Here is a 23,738-nt window from a genome sequence, read left to right as displayed (position 1 = left end):
CCCCGTAGCTATGCTACTGATAGCCACAGTGAGCAGGCACTAACCCTCTTTTCTATCAAAGCATTTAATGACCTTCACGAAGGTCATTGTGAAGGGAGAAGGAGCAGGATCAGGTGTGACATTGCATATTGTGATGGGTAGATCCTGTGTTATCAGCTGTGTATAGAGGGGTTGCCTGTTCTGCGTCTGCTTATATTAAAACTCCTGTAAATGTTTCCTGAAAGTACAGTTAGTAGTAGTCTAAGAAAAATCCCCAATGGCCAGTGTGAAAACTGCAGGACTACTAATATTGTTTTTTAATAAAGATCATGATATGGCAAAAATTAGCAGTGCTATTTTTTTTTTAATACATGTGACTCAAAAACGTAATTTAAACAATAGGTTATTTTCTGACAATACATTCCCCTTAACAGAGCCTACACTTTCTCAATAAAGGCCTCTGTCTGCAGTGCAGGATACAGTGAGTACAGCGCTCCAGAGAACAGAGATAAAAATGCCCGATTCTGATGAATGGTGACCCCCACTAATCTAGAAGTTATCCCTTATCCTAATGGAAGACCCCTTTAATCACAGAGGGCTCTTCAAATTGGTATGATCACAGAGCATAGTGGAAAATACCACCTAAGAGCCACTGACTGAAGTGAGACCATCCCTGTACAGATCTAGAATAATCTCTTGGAGTTTGCCAAACCAATACTGTTGATTCAGTTCTGGCTCCGTTTCACGTCTGTTGGTAATGTGGTTTTTGTACAGCTTCCCCAGTGTTGGTTTTCTAACGAGAATTTTTTAAGGGTCAGTGACCTTGCATTCAGATGTCCCTAAAGCTTAGGTACTACATTGGAGGCATCAACTACGAATCAATGTCCTAATAACTGGAACATGTTTTATTCTCCATACAATTATCGGCCCATAACTTTATGTAGGATATTAGGCAATGAAAACCCCATATATCAGGGTAAGATGTGGGTGATTAAAGTGCTGGGCTGTTAGTTCTGTATACAGTAAACAATTGATTCGTCAGTACTGATCGATAGACAATATCCACTCACCTAATATTATCCTCCGTCTGTACCCCACATATCCACAGACCACTTTTGGCAATAAATGTTTATTTCCACATGTAGTGCTAAAAAGCCCTGGTGGTCCAGGCAAAGCGTCAGAAGCCAATCGTCCGAATGACCTGCATTAACACTCAAATAAGACTGTCCTGGCCAGGACTCCCATAGGAGGCGAAAAGGTAGAAGCACTGGTAGTGTCCTTCAACCCAGCCATCAAGGACTGTAGGCGAAAAAGACTAGGATATAGTGCAGACTGCCCACCTTTGGGACCGAGATCGCATAAGGGATGCTACAAAGTACCTCCAGCACCCCCCCAAACCACCACACGTACAATACACAGCAGGGAAACGCGGTCCCTCAGAACCCTCATCCACCCCTGACCCACGGGCTGACATCTGAAGATCCAAAGGAGAGGGGAGCCGAGAACTTGGCCAGGACTCTGATACTGGGATGGCGCAAAAAGAGATGCCACTGTGTCATAACGGTGCACTGAACTCTTGGCCACGTCAAGGGTGCACCGAATTCTCCTCATTGGCATATGAATTAAGTTATTTTCTCAGGTACTGTGCCAGTAACAGGTACAGGGTTGGCATGGGTGTAACAGGGCTACATTCTGGATCTAAGTGCTCAGATAGCGATACTGAGGAGCATCGACAACATGGAACGGAGTTTGCTGCTCACCGAGCAGACACTCAATGGGTCAATACTGGGGGTGGAGCATAGAGGGGAAGTGCAGGCTGAACAGGCAGGGAGCTGGATAACAGTTAGGAGGGATAGAGGGAAGAAGTATAGGAAGGCTGGTTCAGAACCGGCATTATTGGAGCACGACAGATCCTCTGACCGCCGGGGGAGTGTATGCTCCAGTAATGAGGGGGAGGGGGGAAGTGTAGGGCAGGCAAGACAGGTTCTGGTAGTGGGTGACTCTATTATTAGGGGGACAGACAGGGCAATCTGTCACAAAGACCGGGATCGCCGAACGGTGTGCTGCCTCCCTGGCGCTCGAGTCCGGCACATCGCGGTTGACAGGTTACTGGGTGGGGCTGGCGAAGACCCAGCGGTCATGGTCCACATCGGCACCAATGACAAAGTGAGTGGTAGATGGAGGGTCCTTAAAAATGATTTCAGGGACCTAGGTAGGAAGCTTAGGGCAAGGACCTCCAAGGTAGTTTTCTCAGAAATACTACCAATCCCGCGAGCCACACAGGAGCGCCAACGGGAAGTTAGGGAGGTGAATAAGTGGCTAAAGAGTTGGTGCAAGGCAGAAGGGTTTGGGTTCATGGAGAACTGGGCCGACTTCGCGGTCGGCTACAGGCTCTACCGTAGGGACGGGCTGCACCTCAATGGGGAGGGTGCAGCGGTGCTGGGGAAGAAGATGGCTAACAGGTTGGAGGAGTTTTTAAACTAGAGACGGGGGGGGGGAAACCAAGGAAATAGGTGGGATGTGAGGCAAGCAAGGGGGAAGGGGAGAAGTGAATATAATGAGGGTGGAGAGGGGGGTGGGGATAGTACAGTTAGATCGTTAGAGAAGAATAGGATGCTAAATAACCCCAAAGTTTTATCTTGCATGCTGACCAACGCAAGAAGCCTGACCAATAAGGCGGATGAGCTGCAGGCGCTTATATCGGAGGAGAGGTATGACATCGTAGGTATAACAGAGACTTGGCTAGACGATAGCTACGACTGAGCGGTAAATTTATTAGATTATAGTTTATTTAGAAGGGACCGGAAACAGGGGAAAGGCGGAGGAGTCTGCTTATATGTAAAGTCATGTCTAAAACCCAGACTAAGGGAAGATATAGGAGAGGGAGAAGAGGGGGTCGAGTCCATGTGGGTAGAGATAGAGGGAACTAAAAATAATAATAAAATATTACTGGGGGTCTTCTATAAGCCACCAAATATAACAGAGGAGAATGAGAATCTGCTATTAGGACAAATAGACAAAGTAGCAAAACATAATGAAGTGATTGTAATTGGGGATTTCAACTACCCGGATATTGACTGGGAAACAGAAACCTGTAGATCTCAGAAAGGAAAAAGGTTCTTGACAAATATTAAGGATAATTATCTCTCCCAACTAGTGCAGGAACCAACGAGAGGGAAGGCCGTGTTGGACTTAATATTGACTAATAGGCCTGATAGAATAACTGAGGTACAGATAGGGGGGCACCTAGGTAATAGCGACCATAATATTATCGACTTCAAAATGCCCTTCAGTAGGGTTATCAATAAGGGAACAACAAAAACATTAAACTTTAGGAGGGCGAAGTTTGATCAGCTGAAAGAAAGCCTTCAACTTATTGACTGGGACAAAGTTCTTAATCAAAGGAATACGAATAGTAAATGGGAAACCTTCAAAAGAATTCTGAATACTCAGTGCGAGAGATATATACCGTATGGGAATAAAAGGGCCAGAAATAAGAGGAAACCAATATGGTTGAACAAGAACGTAAAAGGGGCGTTAAATAGCAAAAAAGAGGCATTCAAGAGATTAAAACAGGAAAACAGTAAGGAAGCACTAATGTGTTACAAGGAAAAAACGAGAACCTGCAAAAAACAAATAAAAATAGCGAAGGAGGAAACAGAGAGACGTATTGCTAGGGAAAGTAGATCAAATCCCAAACTGTTCTTTACGTATATAAATAGTAAAAGGATTAAATCGGATAATATTGGACCGATAAAAAGTGAGGAAGGCAAAATCATAGAGAAAGATGAGGATAAAGCTAATCTATTAAATAATTTTTTTCGACAACTTTCACAAAGGAAATCGAAATAACAGGAGAAATGAGAAGTGACAAGCTTAATCCTCCACTAAGTATGACAAATCTAACCCAAGCTGGGGTACAGAAACGCCTCAGTAACATTAAAATAAACAAATCACCAGGACCTGATGGCATACACCCACGGGTACTAAGGGAACTAAATAATGTGATAGACAGACCGTTATATCTTATATTTAAGGACTCTGTTGAGACTGGGTCTGTACCACTTGATTGGCGACAGGCGAATGTAGTGCCAATATTCAAAAAGGGAGCGAAAAGTGACGCCGGAAACTATCGGCCGGTGAGTCTGACGTCCGTTGTGGGCAAAATTTTTGAAAGCTTCATTAAAGAGGCAATTACGGAGCATCTTGATGCTAATAATCTTTTAATCCCGAACCAACATGGATTCATGAGGAATCGCTCCTGCCAAACAAACCTGATTGACTTCTACGAGGAGGTTAGCTCTCGAGTAGATCAGGGGGAACCAGTGGATGTCGTGTATCTCGACTTCTCAAAAGCGTTCGATAGTGTGCCACATAATAGGTTGGTATACAAAATGAGAATGATGGGGCTGGGGGAAAATGTCTGCAAGTGGGTAGCTAACTGGCTAAAGGATAGAAGGCAGAGGGTGGTTATAAATGGAATATACTCAGATTGGGTAAGCGTCACTAGTGGGGTACCACAGGGGTCTGTACTAGGCCCAATGTTATTTAATATCTTTATTAACGACATAGTCAACGGGATAAATAGTAAAATATCAATATTTGCAGATGACACAAAGTTATGTAAAACAATTAATACAAAAGAGGACAGTGCAGACCTACAGAGGGATTTGGATAAGCTGGGTAGGTGGAGCATTAAATGGCAAATGAGGTTTAACGAGGAGAAATGTAAGGTCATACATATGGGAAGGAAAAATGGAAGTCACCAGTACTCACTGAATGGGAAATCATTGGGGAATTCAGAGATGGAGAAGGACTTGGGCATCTTGACTGATAGCAAACTAAATTGGAGTGCCCAAAGTCAGGCCGCTGCTGTAAGGGCAAACAGGGTAATGGGATGTATCAGAAGAGGTATAGCTGCAAAGGATGAGAACATTGTTCTTCCACTGTACAAAGCACTGGTCAGACCACACTTGGAATACTGTGCTCTGTTATGGGCCCCAATATATAGAAAGGATATAAATGAGCTTGAAAAGGTACAAAGGAGGGCAACAAAATTAATAAAGGGAATGGAGGGACTGCAATACCCAGAGAGGTTGGCAAAACTAGGACTATTCAGCCTGGAAAAGAGAAGGTTGAGGGGGGACATAATAAATGTGTACAAATATGTTAGGGGACAGTATAGAGATCTTGCCCGGGATTTGTTCAAAAGGAGGGATATTACGGTAACAAGAGGGCACTCACTAAGACTGGAAGAGAAAAGGTTTCAGCACCAGCATAGGAAGGGGTTCTTTACGGTAAGAGCAGTGAGAATATGGAATTCACTGAGTGAGGAGACGGTAATGTCGGATTCACTACACCAGTTCAAGCGGGGACTGGATGCATTTCTAGATACCAGGCAGATTTCAGCGTATACTTAAAAATAAAATAGTAGGTTGATACAGGGATTTATTCTGACTGCTGGTTTCAGAGTCGGGAGGGAATTTTTCCTCAGGTGAAGATTGGCCAAATCATTTGGGGTTTTTGCCCTCCTCTGGATCAACTTTAGCAATTACAGAACTAACAGGTCGAACTTGATGGACGCAAGTCTTTATTCGGCTTTACAAACTATGTTACTATGTTACATCCACAACACTATACAACCCATTTAAAATTAATTTAGGGGGTGATGGACACTCTTTTAAGGAATTTATTTACAATTATATTTTCGTAGGTTATTTTTTTTTTCTATTCCCTGGAGAATCCTGTGCACTGCTAGCTGTCCTGTACTTTCTTTCTTTGACTTAAGACAAAAAAATTGTTTTCTCTGTTTGTTTCTAGGTGGATTATGACGTATGCAGTAATTATGGCAACTGGTTATACAGTGCTGGAATTGGGAATGACCCCAGAGAAAACAGAAAGTTCAACATGATAAAACAGGGCCTGGATTATGATGGCAATGTATGTCTCCATGTGCATCAAACCTATGAAAAATATTTCTTATGTTTTTTGCTATGCACTTGTTAAATTTTACATTTAAAGCCAAATCTGTTTTAACAATTGAGCCCTCACCATATATAATGGGTCCCGGCTGTAACATAAAGTGCATACCAGTCTGCAACTGTAGTAATTGGAGAAATCTCTGCTTAACGTCCAACTAGGTGTTTCTTCAGAGTTTTCTCTGGGGGCATATCCTATCACCCGCCTTCCCAGATTGATGGATCAGCTACTGAACTGTGATTGGCAGCGTACAGGAGGGATGGGTGACAGTGCACACCCCCAGAGAAGACTCTGAAGAAGTGCCTAGACACTGAAAAAGGAGAGATTTCACATATTGCGCTCCAAAAGCAACAAACGGGAATATCTCTCCAATGGAGCGACGCAGAGCAAAACGGGGAAAAAAACGGCCGAATAAGAGGAGCTCAGGATTTTTACAAAGTGCAAAAAGTCCATAAATTAATTCCGGCAGTCTCAGTATAGTTTTCACCAATGGTTACAGCGGTGCTTTGCAAGAGCAGGAAGAATACAGTGGGTACGGAAAGTATTCAGACCCCTTTAAATTTTTCACTCTGTTTCATTGCAGCCATTTGGTAAATTCTAAAAAGTTCATTTTTTTTCTCATTAAAGTACACTCTGCACCCCATCTTGACTGAAAAAAAACAGAAATGTAGAAATTTTTGCAAATTTATTAAAAAAGAAAAACTGAAATATCACATGGTCATAAGTATTCAGACCCTTTCCTCAGTATTGAGTAGAAGCACCATTTTGAGCTAGTACAGCCATTAGTCTTTTTGGGAATGATGCAACAAGTTTTTCACACCTGGATTTGAGGATCCTCTACCATTCTTCCTTGCAGATCCTCTACAGTTCCGTCAGGTTGGATGGCGAACACTGGTGGACAGCCATTTTCCGGTCTCTCCAGAGATGCTTAATTGGGTTTAGGTCAGGGCTCTGGATGGGCCAGTCAAGAATGGTCACAGAGCTGTTCTGAAGCCACTCCTTTGTTTTTTTAGCTGTGTACTTAGTGTCATTGTCTTGTTGGAAGGTGAACCTCCAGCCAAGTCTGAGGTCCAGAGCACTCTGGAAGAGGTTTTCATCCAGGATATCTCTGTACTTGGCCGCATTCATGTTCCCTTCAATTGCATCCAGTTGTCTTGTCCCTGCAGCTGAATGCTGCCACCACCATGTTTCACTGTTGGGATTGTATTGGGCAGGTGATGAGCAGTGCCTGGTTTTCTACACACATACCGCTTAGAATTATCACCAAAAAGTTCTCTCTTCGTCTCATCAGACCAGAGAATCTTATTTCTCATAGTCTGGGTGTCGTTCATGTGTTTTTGAGCAAACTCTATGCGGACTTTCATATTTCTTGCACTGAGGAGATGCTTCCGTCGGGCCACTCTGCCATAAAGGCCCGACTGGTGGAGGGCTGCAGTGATAGTTGACTTTGTGGAACTTTCTCCCATCTCCCTACTGCATCTCTGGAGCTCAGCCACAGTGATCTTGGGGTTCTTCTTTAGCTCTGTCATCAAGGCTCTTCTCCCACAGTTGCTCAGTTTGGCTGGACGGCCAGGTCTAGGAAGACTTTTTTTGGTGGTCCCAAACTTTTTCCATTTAAAGATTATGGAGGCCACTGTGCTCTTAGGAACCTTGAGTAATGCAGAAATTCTTTTGTAACCTTGGCCAGATGTGTGCCTTGCCACAGTTCTGTCTCTGAGCTCCTTGGGCAGTTCCTTTGAGCTCATGATTCTCATTTGGTCTGACATGCACTGTGAGCTGTGAGGTCTTATATAGACAGGTGTGTGCATTTCCAAATCAAGTCATATCAGTTTAATTAAACACAGCTGGACTCCAATGAAGGAGTAGAACCATCTCAAGGAGGATCACAAGGAAATGGACAGCATGTGACTTAAATATGAGTGTCTGAGCAAAGGGTCCGAATACTTATGACCATGTGATATTTCAGTTTTTCTTTTTTAATAAATTTGCAAAAATTTCTACATTTTCTATTTTTTTTCAGTCAAGATGGGGTGCAGAGTGTACATTAATGAGAAAAAAAAATGAACTTTTTAGAATTTACCAAATGGCTGCAATGAAACAAAGAGTGAAAAATTTAAAGGGGTCTGAATACTTTCCGTACCCACTGTAGTACAAACGATATAATAACCACAAAAGGGAAAGAAGAAAATTGCAGCACTTGCCAGTCCATTAAAGATTCAAAGTATGTGCTTTTTGGTGTATTTTAAACATTTGAAATAAGTCATGGAATTTTTTATTGACTGGTGAGTGATGTAATTTTCTTCTTTCGTTTATGTGATTTATGGTATATATTTTTTTTTACAAGGTATTTAAAGAGTTATGTTTAAAGTTTTATAAATCAATAGTACACATAAGATATATTACAAGACATCTTATTTTTATCAGAGAAATTTGCTGCTTTTTCTTTCTGGACTGATAAATCATTTTCAAAATTCTCAATTCACTGGTAAAATCTGTATTTTGGTGAAGACAGATTTTCCTATTACTGAGATAGGAGATGGCAGTTGCTGCTGATGAGATTCTATTGAGGGAGGAGGAGCTAGAGCAGGGATGTCAAAGTCAAAACACACAGAGGGCCAAAATGAATAACTTGGCCGCTTACCAACCAGTTTACAGGATAATGGGCCCCACACAGTCCTCCATACAGAATAATGGGCCCACCTAGCTTTCCATACAGTATAATGGGCCCTACATAGTCTTCCATACAGAATAATGGGCCCCACCTAGATTTCCATACAGTATAATGGGTCCAACATAGTCCTCCATACAGAAAAATGGCCCCACATAGTCCTCCATACAGAATAATGGCCCCACATGGGGGTGGTGGTTCTGCAGGCCAGATTTGGCCCACTGGCCAGGGTTCGACATGTGTAAGCTAAAGGTAGAGCTCCTTCCTCCTTAATATAATCTTATCAGTAGCAGCTGCCATCTCCTATTTCAGTAATAGGAAAAGCTGTCTTCACTGAATACAGATTTACCTGAGAATTTTAAGAAAGAAAGCTCAATCCTGGCGGCGAAAGAAACAGCTCTGATAAAATACATTACAAAAGTGTCTTATTTTTATATATACTATTGATTTATGAAATAAAAAATTAAAATGCCAGTTACTCTTTAACTCAATTTTTTTTGAGCAAGTGAAAGCCTCTCTTTAAAGAAGGGAAATTTAGTTGTAAAGCATTATCGCCAATTTTCAGCCATCCACTGGACAAGTGATAGCTGGTGAATTAGTAGTCTTCCGATCACGATGACTCTCCCATTGATAAGTAGAACTTGAGAAACAGTGATGAAGCATATGCTCTATTCATCATCTATTGGTCAGCCGCTCCATTCATGTCTATGGTGCTTTTGTTTTGGCTACGCCTTACCTGTCTTTCTAGTTACTACTTATGCAGTAGATAGGTGAAAATTGGTGAGAAGTCTTTACAACTTGAACACCTAGTTAAAAACAACAACCCCCTTTACGGCTACATACAGGGAAAAATAAAAAATATATATATGATTTTTGGAAGAAGTAGAGGTGGTTGATAAAACAAAAAAAAATAAAAATGGCTATGTTGCCAAGAGTTTACATTTCAGAATCTATCTCTGGTTTTTGTTTTTCTTTTTTTTCCAGTACCGTTTAGGAGGATGGTGGAAAATTGTTCCCTTAGTTCTCGTGTATATCGTATGGACAGTTTGTCATGTGCTCAAGAAAATTAGTTCATCCAGACTTATTTCTTTTTATTTCTTGCATTCTAATCCTTTTTAATAAAAGGGGGAATACATTCGATTGTGGGTTCCAGAGCTGCAGGAGATAAAAGGAGGAGATGTTCATACACCCTGGACACTGAGCAATGCTGCCCTGGTACATGCTAATGTTACTCTTGGAAAAACCTACCCGCATCCTATTGTCATGGCACCAGAGTGGAGCAGACATGTGAACCAGAAGCCGGTAAGTCTACAGAACTGTCAGTAGTGAATGCATGTAAATTATAGGTGGATGGGTGTAGTAAATGTTTGGCATGTTATATGCTGTATTTGATGGCTGCTCGTTTCATAACTCAAAAAAGATTATAGTAAATAGGGCTGAGTGCAAGCACGACCATCAACTTTGGGAAAAGCTTCCCACATGAATCGGCTTAGGGGATCGCCGGACTCCCTTTTACCAATATTTTTGTGTAAAGATTAGGTCAATTCTTGTTCCATGAAATGTACAATCTACACCCGTTCTCCAGTTTTTATGAAAATTTCTTAGCATTTACTGAAAGTTTTTGAAGGTGACTTGGGGTATAGGAACTTAACAATTTTCCTAATAAATTGGGTCCTTTTTGTTTAAAAGGGAATGTGTCCTCCAAATGACCAAATGACCTTCTGTTTTAATCTGTTTTTTTGTGCTAAATGTGTTTGGGTTTTTTTTTGCCATTTTTTTTTCGCATCACAATATTTATTTTTAAAAAAATTAGTAATGTGGGGCTATTTTAGACTCTTTCAGGAAGAGTTTTCACCAGGCTCAATATTAACAGAGGCAGGGTTACAATGACCGATAATAACACTCTATATACAGCTGATTACACAGGATCCGTCAGTCACAATAGGTTCTGTCACAGCTGACCCTGCTGTCCTTCCATTTACAATCACCTTGGCACATGTTCATTAGACACTTTAGTATAAAGAACAAGCTCAGGATCTGAACTTTGTGGCTGTGTACATGTGTTGATTCCTAAAACGCCTACATATTAGGGCAGGTGCAAATGAGCATATTTTCGGTCTGAGTGCGAACCGACAAAACATTGGGTGCACCTGGACCAATATTATGCTATGTGGCTGTGCACATGTTAATTTTTTTCTTTTTCTCCTTCGACACCGTCTGTCCAAGAAAAACAAAAACTTTGCGTATCCAAGTTTGATCAGATATTCGGATCACATTCGGCAATTCAAGTCAAGGAGTGCATGAGAAACATCGGACTGTACTCTGATGATATCTGAGGGCAGTCCAGTTTCCACGCACTGACAGAATGGAGAAGATGGAGAAAAAAAAAATGTCTCCATCTTCTCCCCATCCTAGAGAATCGGATCACACTATGATTAAACTCTGATCAGAGTGTTATTAGCATAATCGGCCCGATTCTGTCAGATGAGAGAATCTACGGCCGTCTGCACCTTCCCTTACTCCTGCAGCAAGATGTAGTATTGCACAGCTCTCAGCTATGGATGTCCTTAGTGAGAGTTTCTGCTTTTTAGCAGCTTGGTTACTTTGTTCTTGCTTACAGTTGGATAATTATCAGAAGGTTATTTTCTGACAGGTGTACTATGGATCCAAAACACTTCCCCCACATTTCCTGGTTCTACGCATCCGAATTTTGATCATTATGGTTGATCTAGGTTTGCATCAGTAGAATCACACGTGTCCAGGTGCTCAATCTGTAACAGGGACATTTTAAAGAAGTTTCTGAGCTGAAATGAAAATTCTGCAGACGGCCAGATCGTGACAGTGTGCCATACACACCATGTCTTATTTTTTCCTGTATCTGCAGCACGATTGGGTGGTCACGTGATTTCCATACATGAAGTCACATTTCGACTCGATTCTCATGCACATGTCTAACGTTGAGAAAAACACAGTAAGATCTAGTCGGCATGTGACCAGAAGTATTCAGATCCCATACATGAGGTGACCGCCCAATCGCACGGGGACATTGTGCAAGATGCAAAGTGTCACAATGTCGCAGTTTGACAGTCTGCAGTCACACAGAGTGACGGCAGACTTTCTTTTCAGCCTGGAAAATCCCTTTAACATACTGCCATATCATAGTTGTCCTGAAATCTTCCTCACCTAGCTTTGACTCTATTTCCTTGTACTTTGAAAGTACCTTCAGTTGACTTGATGTGATGAAAGCATTTTTCATTCTTCTTTCCTGGAATAACCTTCAAACACGCAAAATAAAACATTATTCTTCCGTAATGTGACACACAGAATTGTGAAATAATAAAAACAACTAATGTACATGAGTTGGTCACAAAGTTACAACTTCTATGAACATTATGCACCTTTTACAGTACTTTTTTGCCCTATGTTTAGCAGATGTAGGAAATATACGTAAGCAGCTTCCCAGCACATGTCCAGAAGGCTCTGCTGCTTAGCAGAGGCCAAAAGAATGGCCAGTAAAAAATGTATCGGGTCAAAAGTGGTCAATTTTTGCTCTTGTTTTACACCTGTTATTGCCCGGCTTATGCCATTTTTAAATCCGCATTATGGTTACAGAGATATGGGCTTTTTTTGGGGGGGGGGGGTTATGTTCTTTACGAAGGGGGCTTGACTCCTAGGATTCTCCAGGGATGTGTCAATAGATTGTTCTACATTATTGCCATGTGGTGTCCCCTTGGTGAAGACTATAAAACTTTGCACTAAATAAAAAAAGCCCATAACTCTTGACCCATAAGGCGTTTTTAAAAAAATAAATAAAAGAAAAGAAAAAAAAAATACTCAGGAGCGGCTACAATGGGATTTGTTTAAATGATAAATCAATAAAAAGCTTATAATGTATATATTTGTCAGATCCCGTATTAGCCTATGGGTGATAGATGCCACTGTTCGGTACCTAATAAAAAAGCAAAATTGGGGTCCCTCAACACTCATAGTCCGAATTGTGTCATAAAAAAAAAACTTCAGCTCACCAGATTTGGTATTATTGCTTTGCCCAGTAAATTTGTCTAATCAGGCAGCATCCATTAGGATAGATGTTGAATTATGGCTTTGCATTTTGCAGTTGTTCTCCACACCCAGGATGTTCCTCTCCTAACAAACTGTGTGATTTTCTATAAAAACAGCCAAAACATAGTGTAAAACTAGTCACAGATTTTTATTCTAAAACGCAATCCGCACATGTTAGAACCCTCCTGTTTTTTTTTTTTTCCATCTTGTGTTTTGCGGTCACGTGACCATCTGCCTTTATATTCCAACTCCGCCCTTCTGGCTGTGCTGGACTTCAGTGTTTGACTGTTTCTCTAGCCTGGTGCTTCGGTGCTTTTCTCTGTTAGTTCGCTTGGTCCTTCTGGGACCTCTAGTACATTTTTGTCAGTTTGTCTTTTTGCATTCTGCAACAACTTCTCTGTTTAGGAAGTGTCCCATTTTTGTCCCATTCCTTAGTTCTTTTAGGGACTCCTCCCTTAATTCTATAGGTCTTCGTTCAGACTAGCCGAGGACGAAGGCGGGTCTGTTCACTAGGAACAGGCAGCCCGCTACATCGTAGGGATTCAGCTTAGTCTTACTGTAGGGACAGCTTTCCCCTATCTTTCCTTAGTACATGTTGCAGATCATAACAGTAAGTCCAGCCCAAAAAAACTAAAAGGAAAGAAATTCGGGGATCAGTATCGTTTCCGTCCAGGATTTGGCTCAACGCCTGCAGGGATTGTCTGTAGAGGTGGCCGAGCTTCAGCAACACGTGAGTAGCTGTTCTGGAGCGCATTTTGTCGAACCCAAGGTAGGACTGCCTGATATTTTTTATGGTAAACAGCAAGATTTTTTTTTTCCTTTAAAAATACTTGTTTGTTATATTTTCGTTTGAGACCAAGGTCCTCTGGGAATGAATCACAGCGCATTGGTTTTATTATGTCACTTTTGTGCAATGAACCACAGGGGTGGGCCTTTTCTCTCCAACCTAATGATCCGTGTTTAAGGTCTGTTGAAGAATTTTTTTCTGCTATGGGGCTATTATATGACGATCCTGATCGAATCTCATCTGCTGAATCAGAACTCAGACGTTTGAATCAGGGGTCAGATAATGTTGAAAATTATTGCACACACTTCAGGAGATGGGCTTCAGAAGTTAAGTGGAATGATCCTGCGCTGAGATGTTTATTTCTTGCTGGTCTGAGTGACAGGGTTAAGGATCTGCTAATTGCATTCCCTGCACCTGAGACTCTGCAGGATGCTATGCAGTTAGCTGTTCGTATAGACAGGAGACTGAGGTGCAGGCTCAATGAGGTAAAGACTCCTGTAATGTCAGGTCCTAGTCCCCAGAAAATCTGCTCAGATGGCGGAGAACCGATGAAGGTTGGGGCAATGTCGCTCCACTCTCAGGAAAGAGAGCGGAGGTTCGCTGAGGGATTGTGTCTTTATTGTGGTAAAGCTGACCATTTGATTAAGTATTGTGAGCGTCGTTTAAGTAAAGAAAAAAAAAAGGTCAGTTACGCCCGTATAGCTTGTTTACGCTCTGCAGGAGTATTTCTTTCTGGGAGTACTACTCTGCAGGGAGATTTGATTGAATTTCAGGTATTTGTGGATTATGGTTCAACACTTAATGTGATTGATAAAGGATTTTTGGAAAACCTTAAATTGAAATCCAAACCTTTGTCATCACCTATTGTGATTGCAATTGATAACACTCCTTTGAAATGTATTACTCACAAGACTGCTGCATTTCCTCTCACTATCAATGGAGTTCAACAAGAAATTTTGGACTTGGTTGTATTAGATAATTTACCCTCTCCAGTTGTTCTAGGATTGCCTTGGTTATAACTGCACAATCTTTTACTGGACTGGTCTACTAATGTGATTAAGTCTTGGAGTCCGAAGTGCTATGATAAATGTTGTAATGGTCACATTGCGGCTGTGGAAAAAGGGGAATTACCAGTACCTATTCAAGATTTTTGGAGGGTTTTTTCGGAGGACTAGTCGCAAGTTTTACCTCCTCATAGGGATTATGATTGCGCCATTAAGTTTGTTCCGGGAGCTACTTTTCCCAAGAATCGCTTGTTTAATCTGACTATCCCTGAAAGAAAGGGCTTGGAGGAGTACATACAGACTAGCCTGGCTGCTGGTCACATTAGACCTTCTAAGTCGCTTGTGGCAGTTGGATTTTTCTTTGTTAAAAAAAAGGACGGGGGTTTACGTCCATGTCTGGATTTTCGTGAAATTAATAAGATTACCATACGCAATTCCTACACATTGCCGTTAATTCCTGACTTGTTTAACCAGTTAGTGGGGGCCAAGTGGTTCTCCAAAATTGATCTCCGGGGAGCATATAATTTGTTACGAGTGAAGGAGGGTGATGAATGGAAAACTGCTTTTAACACTCCGGTAGGTCATTTTGAGAATCTGGTGATGCCTTTTGGTCTTACCAATGCACCTGCATTTTTTTCAGAACCTTATTAATGACATCCTGAGACCTTTGATTGGTAAGAACGTGGTTGTGTATTTGGATGACATTTTGATTTACTCACCAGATCTAGAGTCCCATTGACAGTGTACGTGAAGTTTTGCAGTTATTGAGTGATAATTCACTCTTTGCTAAGCTGGAGAAATGTGAGTTCGCTGTGCGGAAAATTAGTTTTTTGGGCTACATTGTCTCCAGCGAGGGCTTTGAGATGGACCCTGTGAAGGTTCAGGCTCTGCAGGAATGGCCTAGGCCTGTTGGTTTGAAATCTATGCAGAGATTTTTGGGTTTTCCAATTATTACAGGAAATTCATTAAGAATTTTTCTGTAATTGTTAAACCTCTAACCGATCTCACCAGGAAAGGTGCGAATATGGCCCAGTGGACTACTGAGGCCATTGAAGCGTTTGAGTATCTCAAAGAGAGGTTCAGTTCTGCCCCTATCCTTATGCAGCCTGATGAGACCAAGCCTTTTTTGGTCGAGGTCGATGCTTCATCAGTGGGGGTCGGAGCAGTTTTGTCTCAGGAGAACAAGGGTGGAGTACATCCTTGTCTTCTTTTCGAAAAAAATTTTGGAAACTGAACTGAATTATGATGTTGGAAATTGGGAGTTGCTGGCTATTAAACTCGCGTTTGAACACTGGCGTCATTTTCTGGAAGGCGCTAGATTTCCTATTCAGGTTTTCACAGATCATAAGAATTTGATCTATCTGGGTGCTGCCAAGCGCTTGAATGCCCGTCAAGCTAGGTGGGCACTTTTTTTTTCTTGGTTTCATTTTTCTGTTATCTGTTACTAAGAATGTTAAAGCCGATGCTTTATCTCGCAGCCTCTCTCCTACGGTCGGTGCCGAGGAGGAGGAGAGCATTTTACAGAAAGGAGTTGAGGTGGCGGCTTTGGACTCCGTTTTCGAGAATGGGATTCTTAAAGCTCAAGTTGATGCTCCATCTAACACTCCCCATGGGAGGTTGTTTGTGCCTAGAGCCTTTAGGAGAGATTTGTTTGTGGAGTGTCATGAGTCTCGGTTGGCAGGTCATCCAGGAAATTCGGAGACTAAGAGACTTATCAGTCGCAGTTTTTGGTGGCCTGGATGGCGGAAGTCATCAAGTGGGTGTGTCAGTGTACTGTGTGTGCTAGGTCAAAGGCTTCACATACTCCTGCTGCGGGGTTGCTTTGCCCTCTGGAGGTTCCTAGTGCGCCTTGGACGCATCTCACAATGGATTTTATTACTGATCTTCCTGGGTTTTACTGTCATCTGGGTGGTCGTGGACCGTTTTAGTAAGATGTGTCATTTGGTTCCATTCATTAAGTTGCCTTGCGCCAAGACACTCGCTAAGGCGTTTGTTAAGGAGATTGTCAAGCTCCATGGCGTTCCCACGGATATTGTTTCTGATAGAGGACCTCAGTTTGTGGCTCGCTTTTGGCGTGCTTTTTGTGACAGGTTGGGAGTCCATTTGTCATTTTCGTCTGGTTATCATCCCGAGTCTAATGGACAGACTGAAAGAAAGAACCAGGATGTTGAACAGTTTTTGCGTGTTTTTGTGGCGGACAATCAAGAGGTGTGGTCTGAGTTTCTGCCTCTTGCAGAATTTGCTTGTAACAATCATACATCCTCCTCTGCTGGGTGTTCTCCTTTTTTTTGTTGTACTGGGAGACATCCGTCTTTTGGTTCGTTCTCCAAATTGGGGTCGGCGGTGCCGGAGGAGGAGAATTTTTCCGGTGATTTGGAGAGAGTTTGGACTAATGCACGTTGCAACCTTCAAGAGGCTAACAAGAAGTCCAAGAAGTATTTTGACAGGAAATGTAAGGAGGTTTTGTTTACTGTAGGTGACATGGTTTGGTTGTCCTCGAAGAACCTGCGGTTGAGGATTCCCTCTAAATGGACCCACAAACTTAGGACCCAGTTTTTTTAAAGTGCTTCAGGTTGTTAACCCGTCTGCTGTTAGGTTGGATGGAAGATTAATCCTGTGTTTCATGTTTCCTTGTTGAAAAAGGCTGATGTATCTGATAGGAATGCCACTGTCACAGTTCCTCCTGTTGTGGAAGACGGCGAATATGAAATTTCTCGTATCTTGAATTCTAGATGGCATAGAGGGAGATTACAGTATCTTGTCTCCTGGAAGGGTTTCGGTCCTGAAGATAACTCCTGGGTAAGGACGGATGATGTCTCTGCTCCTAGCCTTGTTGAAGCTTTCTACAGGAGGTTTCCGGATAGGCCTGGAGGATCCGGAGGATCCTCATAAAAGAGGGGGTACTGTTAGAACCCTCCTGTTTGTTTTTTTTTCCATCTTGTGTTTTGCGGTCATGTGACCATCTGCCTTTATATTCCAGCTCCGCCCTTCTGGCCCTTCAGTGTTTGACTGTTTCTCTAGCCAGGTGCTTCGGTGCCTTTCTCTGTTAGTTCGCTTGGTCCTCTGGGACCTCTAGTACATTTTTGTCAGTTTGTCTTTTTGTGTTCTGCAACCTCTTCTCTGTTTAGGAGGTGTCCCGTCCCATTTTTGTTCCAGTCCTTAGTTCTTTTAGGGAGCCCTCCCTTAATTCTATAGGTCTTCGTTCAGACTAGCCGAGGACTAAGGCGGGTCTGTTCACTAGGAATAGGCAGCCCGCTACATCGTAGGGATTCAGCTTAGTCTTACTGTAGGGACAGCTTTCCCCTATCTTTCCTTAGTACATGTTGCAGATCATAACAGCACACTCACAAAAGAGTATAGGATAGTCAGCCATATAATCTAATTTCAGAAAACAAAACTGCGCAGCGTCCTACCTAACCCAGGGTTTCTCCCTTGGTGTTTCTTCAAGAGACATAGGACTAGCTCCATTAAAAATTTACAGAGACTTTTATATGTGCAAAATATTTTGACAAAGAAAATTAAAGGAGCTTCCAAACCACTGGGCCTTTAAGTTGAGTCTGATTAATTTTTTACTTAACCTTGTTAGCTATAACGAAATGTTCTATATATAAGTAACACTATTGCTTTTCTGCTGCTTGCTCAAAATTCTGCAAACATTTCAAGATGAAAATTGCTCATATGTCATCCTGAATAGGTTTTTGTGAAGACATGAAAAATATTTCATTTTAAACTTAAAAATAATACTATGCGGATATTTTGTTTGTTTATATCTATACAACTACTTTTTTCTTCTTCTTAGGATGGCGGTGCAGCATCATCTACGAGAGGAAAAGGACCATCGCACACTCCAAAACAGCACAAGAATAGAGGAATAGATTTCTACTTTTCTCGAAATAAAAATGTGTGACTGCAGTGTAAGATATGGCCAGGACAATGCAATACTGGGTTAACATATCCCAACTTCAGAGCAGAAAGACACGGGAATTGGAATAAGAGATGTAATTATAACATAACATAGATATGAAAGGAAGACGAGAGAAACGCTGCAATCTAACCATGTTGATGTTTTCTAATGACACGTGTAACTTTAGAATTAAAATAAAAGGGATTTTTTCTTTTTTCGGGACTCCTAATATAACTAGAATAACTTGAATGTTATTCCCATAAAGATGTATGGAGTGCCAGCACATATGCTAGACTGCCCCTGTATACGGACTACTAAAGCGTAATAGTGATCATGGGACCCCTAAATATATGATTTATCACATGCCCTGTGCTTAGGTGATAACTGTTCTTTTGTAGGAAAAACCCTTTAAATAATAGAATCTATTCAGCAGATGCGGTAGCAATTTTATTGGGGTACTAATTTAAAGCGTATGCTTTTATGTTTACAAATGTGCCTTTTTTATGCTTATTGCCTACAGCATTTTAGTGCCTGAAAAAGTTTTGAATCGATCACTTGGTGACTGACCAAGAAACATCAATCTACCTAAAATGGCACCTGCTGATGTATGCATCAAAGGTCATTTAATAATTGTTTGCACTTAAAGGGCTCTCTTCTGTCTTCACAAGATGATTCCGTTGTTAGACATTGAAAAAACAGATTACAAGTTTCAGGTTAAAGTAATGATGGCTAAACTTTCCCCTCACCCACCTTCCCCTAACAATTTTTTTTGTTTCATTTTTATGTCTGTAAGGGTCATATTTTACTACTTGTAGATCATCCTATATCTTAAAACATCAGATTGGTCCACACATGAATGTGCAATGTTATTTAAGAACATTATTGCAGAGTCAGCAGGGAAGTCGGCTGTCAGAGACATTGAGACTCACCATAGAGAAGGGAGAGATGCTTTTTTACCATCTCTGCCTTTTTGTTTGCTGTGAATACAGTATGAGAAGCAAAAACTGCGCTTTCTGTTCTCATCCTAGTAATCGTGATTGCCAGGCGCCGGGAGGGAGCAGTAGTAGAGATGTAGATCCGCTCTGCTTTGCAAGCAAGAGGCTAAATTTGCACTCTACCTCATGCTAATATGCCTCCCCAGGGGAAATCATCAAAAAAGTATATCAATTCTGAAATTCCCCTCAAAAGGTCTTTTAATGACCTTCCTTTTTAATTGCTTGGTGATCGAGCTTGCACGCTACTGCTCCTTTCAAAGTCTGTGGGACTGCACAAGATGCCTAAGTAAGTCACTTAGCTATCTTTGGCAGACCCATAGTCTGTGAATAGAGTGGTGGTCACGTATGGGCTCTATCGCTCCATTTGCTTTGGAGACATAGGGCCCCATTTCTCATAATTTGTGGGAGTCCCATTTATCACATACTTAAGCCCTATCCTGGGTTGAGGTGATATTTTTATTTTCGTCCTATTTTCAGGAGTGCACCGCTCCACAGCCTCCTGGTTTCTTGCTTGCTGGTGGCGGTGCACTCCTGAAGTTTGACAGTTCAAGGACAGGATGAGACAAACCCTTTCATTTATGAATCTTATTTCAGTTTCCTGACGTGTTTGAGCTTCTGTAGACTGATTATACGTTCAGTAGACACAGATCACTTTTTTCCAGACTGTTACATTGTATATTGAAGCAAAAGAATTACTGTGTATTCTGTTCTTAGTTATTGCAAGGCCAAAAATAAAATCATTTTGAACGTTTTTTAGTGTTGAGGGTTTTTTTTACCTTTTTGTCCTTCACCGCTTATCTACTTCTATCAGTAGATTGTGGATGCGATTGTATTTGTGGGCAGCTCATGTGCCCATCTAGATATCAAACAGGTGCTGGAGCTGCCTGTTATTTGTTCTGTAAATTGGACTAGATTAAAGCGTGCTGCAGTTTTTATTTATTTTCACGAGGACTTGTGGTCCATGTTAGCAACAGCCTATATGCATTAGCACATTATTATTATTATTATTATAGCACGTAAGCTAACACTGGGTCTGCGCGCTGTCCGTTCTCCACATGCATAGCACATGGACAAAAATACGTTTGTGTGGCCAGTTTATATATGTCTTGACATAATCGGTATGTGTGGAGGGAGGATGGGGGGTGGAGGCCCCTTAAATATGTTCTCAATGGAGTTTTTCACTTTATTTTCACATTTATAGAAAATTGTTTCCTCATTGACTTCAAAGGAATTTTTGTACAGTCAAGTGTTAGTGAAAACAAAGACGAGAGTCCAGTTGTGTAATGTCACATATACAGGGGTAATATACATCCGAATAACAAAAACACAGTACTTTCATAATTAAAGGGGTTGTCTGATCAACACTGATTGGAAGAACCGGGATTTTTTATCCCCGTTACAAAATGACGAACAAGTCCGAAGCTGAAGTGCCAGCCCATTCATTCTCTATGGGGCTGATGGTAGAAGCCGAGCGCAGCCCTTGGCAGCCCTAATAATAATAAATAATAATAATCTTTTTATTTATATAGCGCCAACATATTCCGCAGCGCTTTACAATTCAGACAATTTACAGACATTATGGGCACTGTCCCCATTGGGGCTCACAATCTAGATTCCCTATCAGTATGCCTTTGGAGTGTGGGAGGAAACCGGAAAACATGGGGAGAACATACAAACTCCTTGGAGATGTCGTCCTTGGTGGGATTTGAACCCAGGACCCCGTGCTGCCCTATAGAGAATGAATAAAGAGCAGGTCGCACACGTGCACGGATGCTCCATTCTAAGGTGATAATTGTGCCCATTTCTGCCTATTGTTGCAGGTCCCAGCGGTCGGACCCCCACTCATCAATAAGTTATTGCCTATCCTGTGAATAACTCGTTTTTGCCAGGCAACCCATTTAAAACTGTGGGAAGGGAAGTCGTATTGTACAGTTATGTCACAGAACAGGGAAATAACGTTAATACTATTTAGTATGAATTCAAGGGGTTGTTGGGGGCGACTACAGCACATACATAATTTGCAGTCACGCTCCTGATAAGGTCTCCTTTACACACCAGTGTTCATTTTTGTGTCTGAAAAAAAACTTTGTTTCAATGTTTTTGGTCCATGTGTCCATTTTTGACATCTGTGTGTCATTCATTATTCTGATATGCAAAGCGTTTTCGAAGCCACCAGTGAAAAACAGACAGTAGATGGAGGCCTTCCGTGTTGTCCGTTTATTTATTTTTTTCACTTGGGTGAGTTCTGTGCACAAAATGGACCAGAATAAAACAGGTCTCCGTTTTTACAATACAAAAAAAGAAATGGATGTGTGAACAGTCCCAGAGAATATAATGTGTCCCTTTTGCCTTTCGCAGAAAAAAATGATAGCCGCCGAAGAAGACAAATGTTGCCATCGTTGGGTTAGTTACTGACTGGATCCATATACAGTGTTTGTCCACATCATGGAAGAGTGCAGGAGCTGTCTGCCATTATCATTAGCTTTGGGTCCATGTGGAAAATCATCTGTGCACTCGCCCATTGACAAAATTGATAAGTGTGTGGTCGGTGGTGCACGAGGACAAAACACTGACCGAAACAAAGTTTATGTGAAAGATCCTAAAACTCGAAGACAAAATGAGCCAGGGCCAGTCAGCTGGATGTTGTTTCACATAATGGACGGGTGCATCTACTTACATTCACTAGCTTGGTCCATAAAAGGAACCAAACTAATTTTTTTTTTTTTTGCACGTGGACCATCGGTCTGTGTAAAAAATGTGAAAAATTTCTGGTGTGCAGAGGCTCACTGGTTTTTATTGAATACGTGTACTGTTTGGGTGCAAATGGACAAGTAAACTGGCTAAAAATACGGCCAACTGAGCCCCGGTCTTGGAGGAGGAAGGATGTAGTAGCGTCTTGTACTTGACAAAGTTAAATTTTCCCCATTGTTTCCCACCAAAGAAAAGACCCATCTCAAAGATTCTCTACACTTGACGTATTGTTACTTAGTTTATGTATTCAGTAACTGGGAACTACTGCACTAACCTGTGTTTCCAGTTTTGCAAGACAAAAATCTCTAGCTTTGTAAAGAAACTTCCTATTTGCAGTATGTGTATGTATGTATGTATGTATGTACACATAGATACAGAGAGATACTGATAGCATTCATTGTCCTGATTTAGAAAGGGCACCTCTACTATGTATGTACACACGGGGAGTATTTGCAGCTGATTTTACTGCACCAAAAACCAGTGTTGGTAGGAAAAATGCTGCATAAAAATGTGGATTTTTGGGACATTTGTACGTGCATTTGTGTTTTTTGATATTAATTTGAATGGGGGAAAACACAGCAAAAATACTGATAAAATTCACAAGCTGAAGATTTGAAAAATACGCGATCACGCTTTCATGATTCACATACACAAGGAAAAGAATAAGATGGCTGTGAATGAGATTTCAGAAAACTCATTTGCTTTGCTGTTACTGTAAAGTACAGTGTTTTTTACCCCAGAAAAACATGCAATAAAAAACAAGCCCTAAAAATTGGGATATGTGCCCACAAGGCTTTTGAACTGTTTTTCAGCAGAAACCGCTTTAGTAAAATTTCCTTCTTTATTTTTAGTTTTTGGATGAGTTTGTTTATTTTCCTCAAGTGGTTTTGGAATAGCTTTTTTCCATATTTCTTAGCAGCCTTTTCATTGAACAGTGCCTTGTTTAGAGAGATTTTTTGCAGGATCTACTTCAAAGAAATTAGGCGCACTTTCTATTTTTCCAAACCAAAAGCTCAAAGAATTCTTTACATGAACAACAAAGTGGTATTTACAATTGAAATGAATTGGTAGAGTTTTCCAAGAGTTGTTGAAGCAGTTTTTAGCGTATGTGCACACATTGTCATTAGGCCTTGTTCACACGTTCACATGTTCAGTATTTTACATCAGTATTTGTAAGCCAAAACCGGGAGTGGGTGATAAATACAGAAGTGGTGACGTGTTTCTATTATACTTTTCCTCTGATTGTTCCACTCCTTACAAATACTGATGTAAAATACTGAATAATTATTGAACGTGTGAATGTGGCCTTAAACTCAGGCAATCCCTCTGATTTCAGTTTTTCCCCTCAAGCGTCTTTTGTCTTTTTTTTTTATTTTTTAGTTGTCCTGGGTGTTTTTCCGATGGTTTTAGCCACCATTAGATTTTTGGAGGGTATTCCCATGTTTTTTTCGAAGTCTTTTTTTTTTTTTTTTTTTTTTTTACTGTCATTTTCTAGTCATTTTTTTACTCAATCTAATACAAAAAGACACTAGCTGTTTCTTCATTAAGGAAAAATTATTGCAAAATGCTCCAAAAAATGTCCAGTCGTCATCCATGTGTCTTTTGAGCT

At 41.2% G+C, this 23,738-nt stretch overlaps 1 protein-coding gene across 2 annotated transcripts in view; it reads left to right on the top strand.

The window, feature by feature from the left end:
* LOC141265106 (cryptochrome DASH) overlaps positions 1-20,129 on the top strand; it is a 53,102-nt gene extending 32,973 nt beyond the window's left edge. For both annotated transcript variants that reach the window (XM_073677761.1, XM_073677760.1), the window contains exons 12-14: positions 5,800-5,919; positions 9,752-9,928; positions 18,279-20,129. In XM_073677761.1, coding sequence (XP_073533862.1) covers positions 5,800-5,919; positions 9,752-9,928; positions 18,279-18,386 — 405 coding nt within the window. In that variant the 3' untranslated portion in view covers positions 18,387-20,129. The remainder of the gene's footprint in view (positions 1-5,799; positions 5,920-9,751; positions 9,929-18,278) is intronic.
* Positions 20,130-23,738: the final 3,609 nt, after the last annotated feature.

The sequence above is a fragment of the Phyllobates terribilis genome, unplaced genomic scaffold (genome assembly GCF_046119375.1).
Source record: "Phyllobates terribilis strain yellow unplaced genomic scaffold, ASM4611937v1 Scaffold_4__5_contigs__length_816908805, whole genome shotgun sequence".
Lineage (NCBI taxonomy): Eukaryota > Metazoa > Chordata > Amphibia > Anura > Dendrobatidae > Phyllobates > Phyllobates terribilis.
Note: the sequence above shows the minus strand (reverse complement) of the source record. Positions and strands in the feature narration are given on the sequence as shown.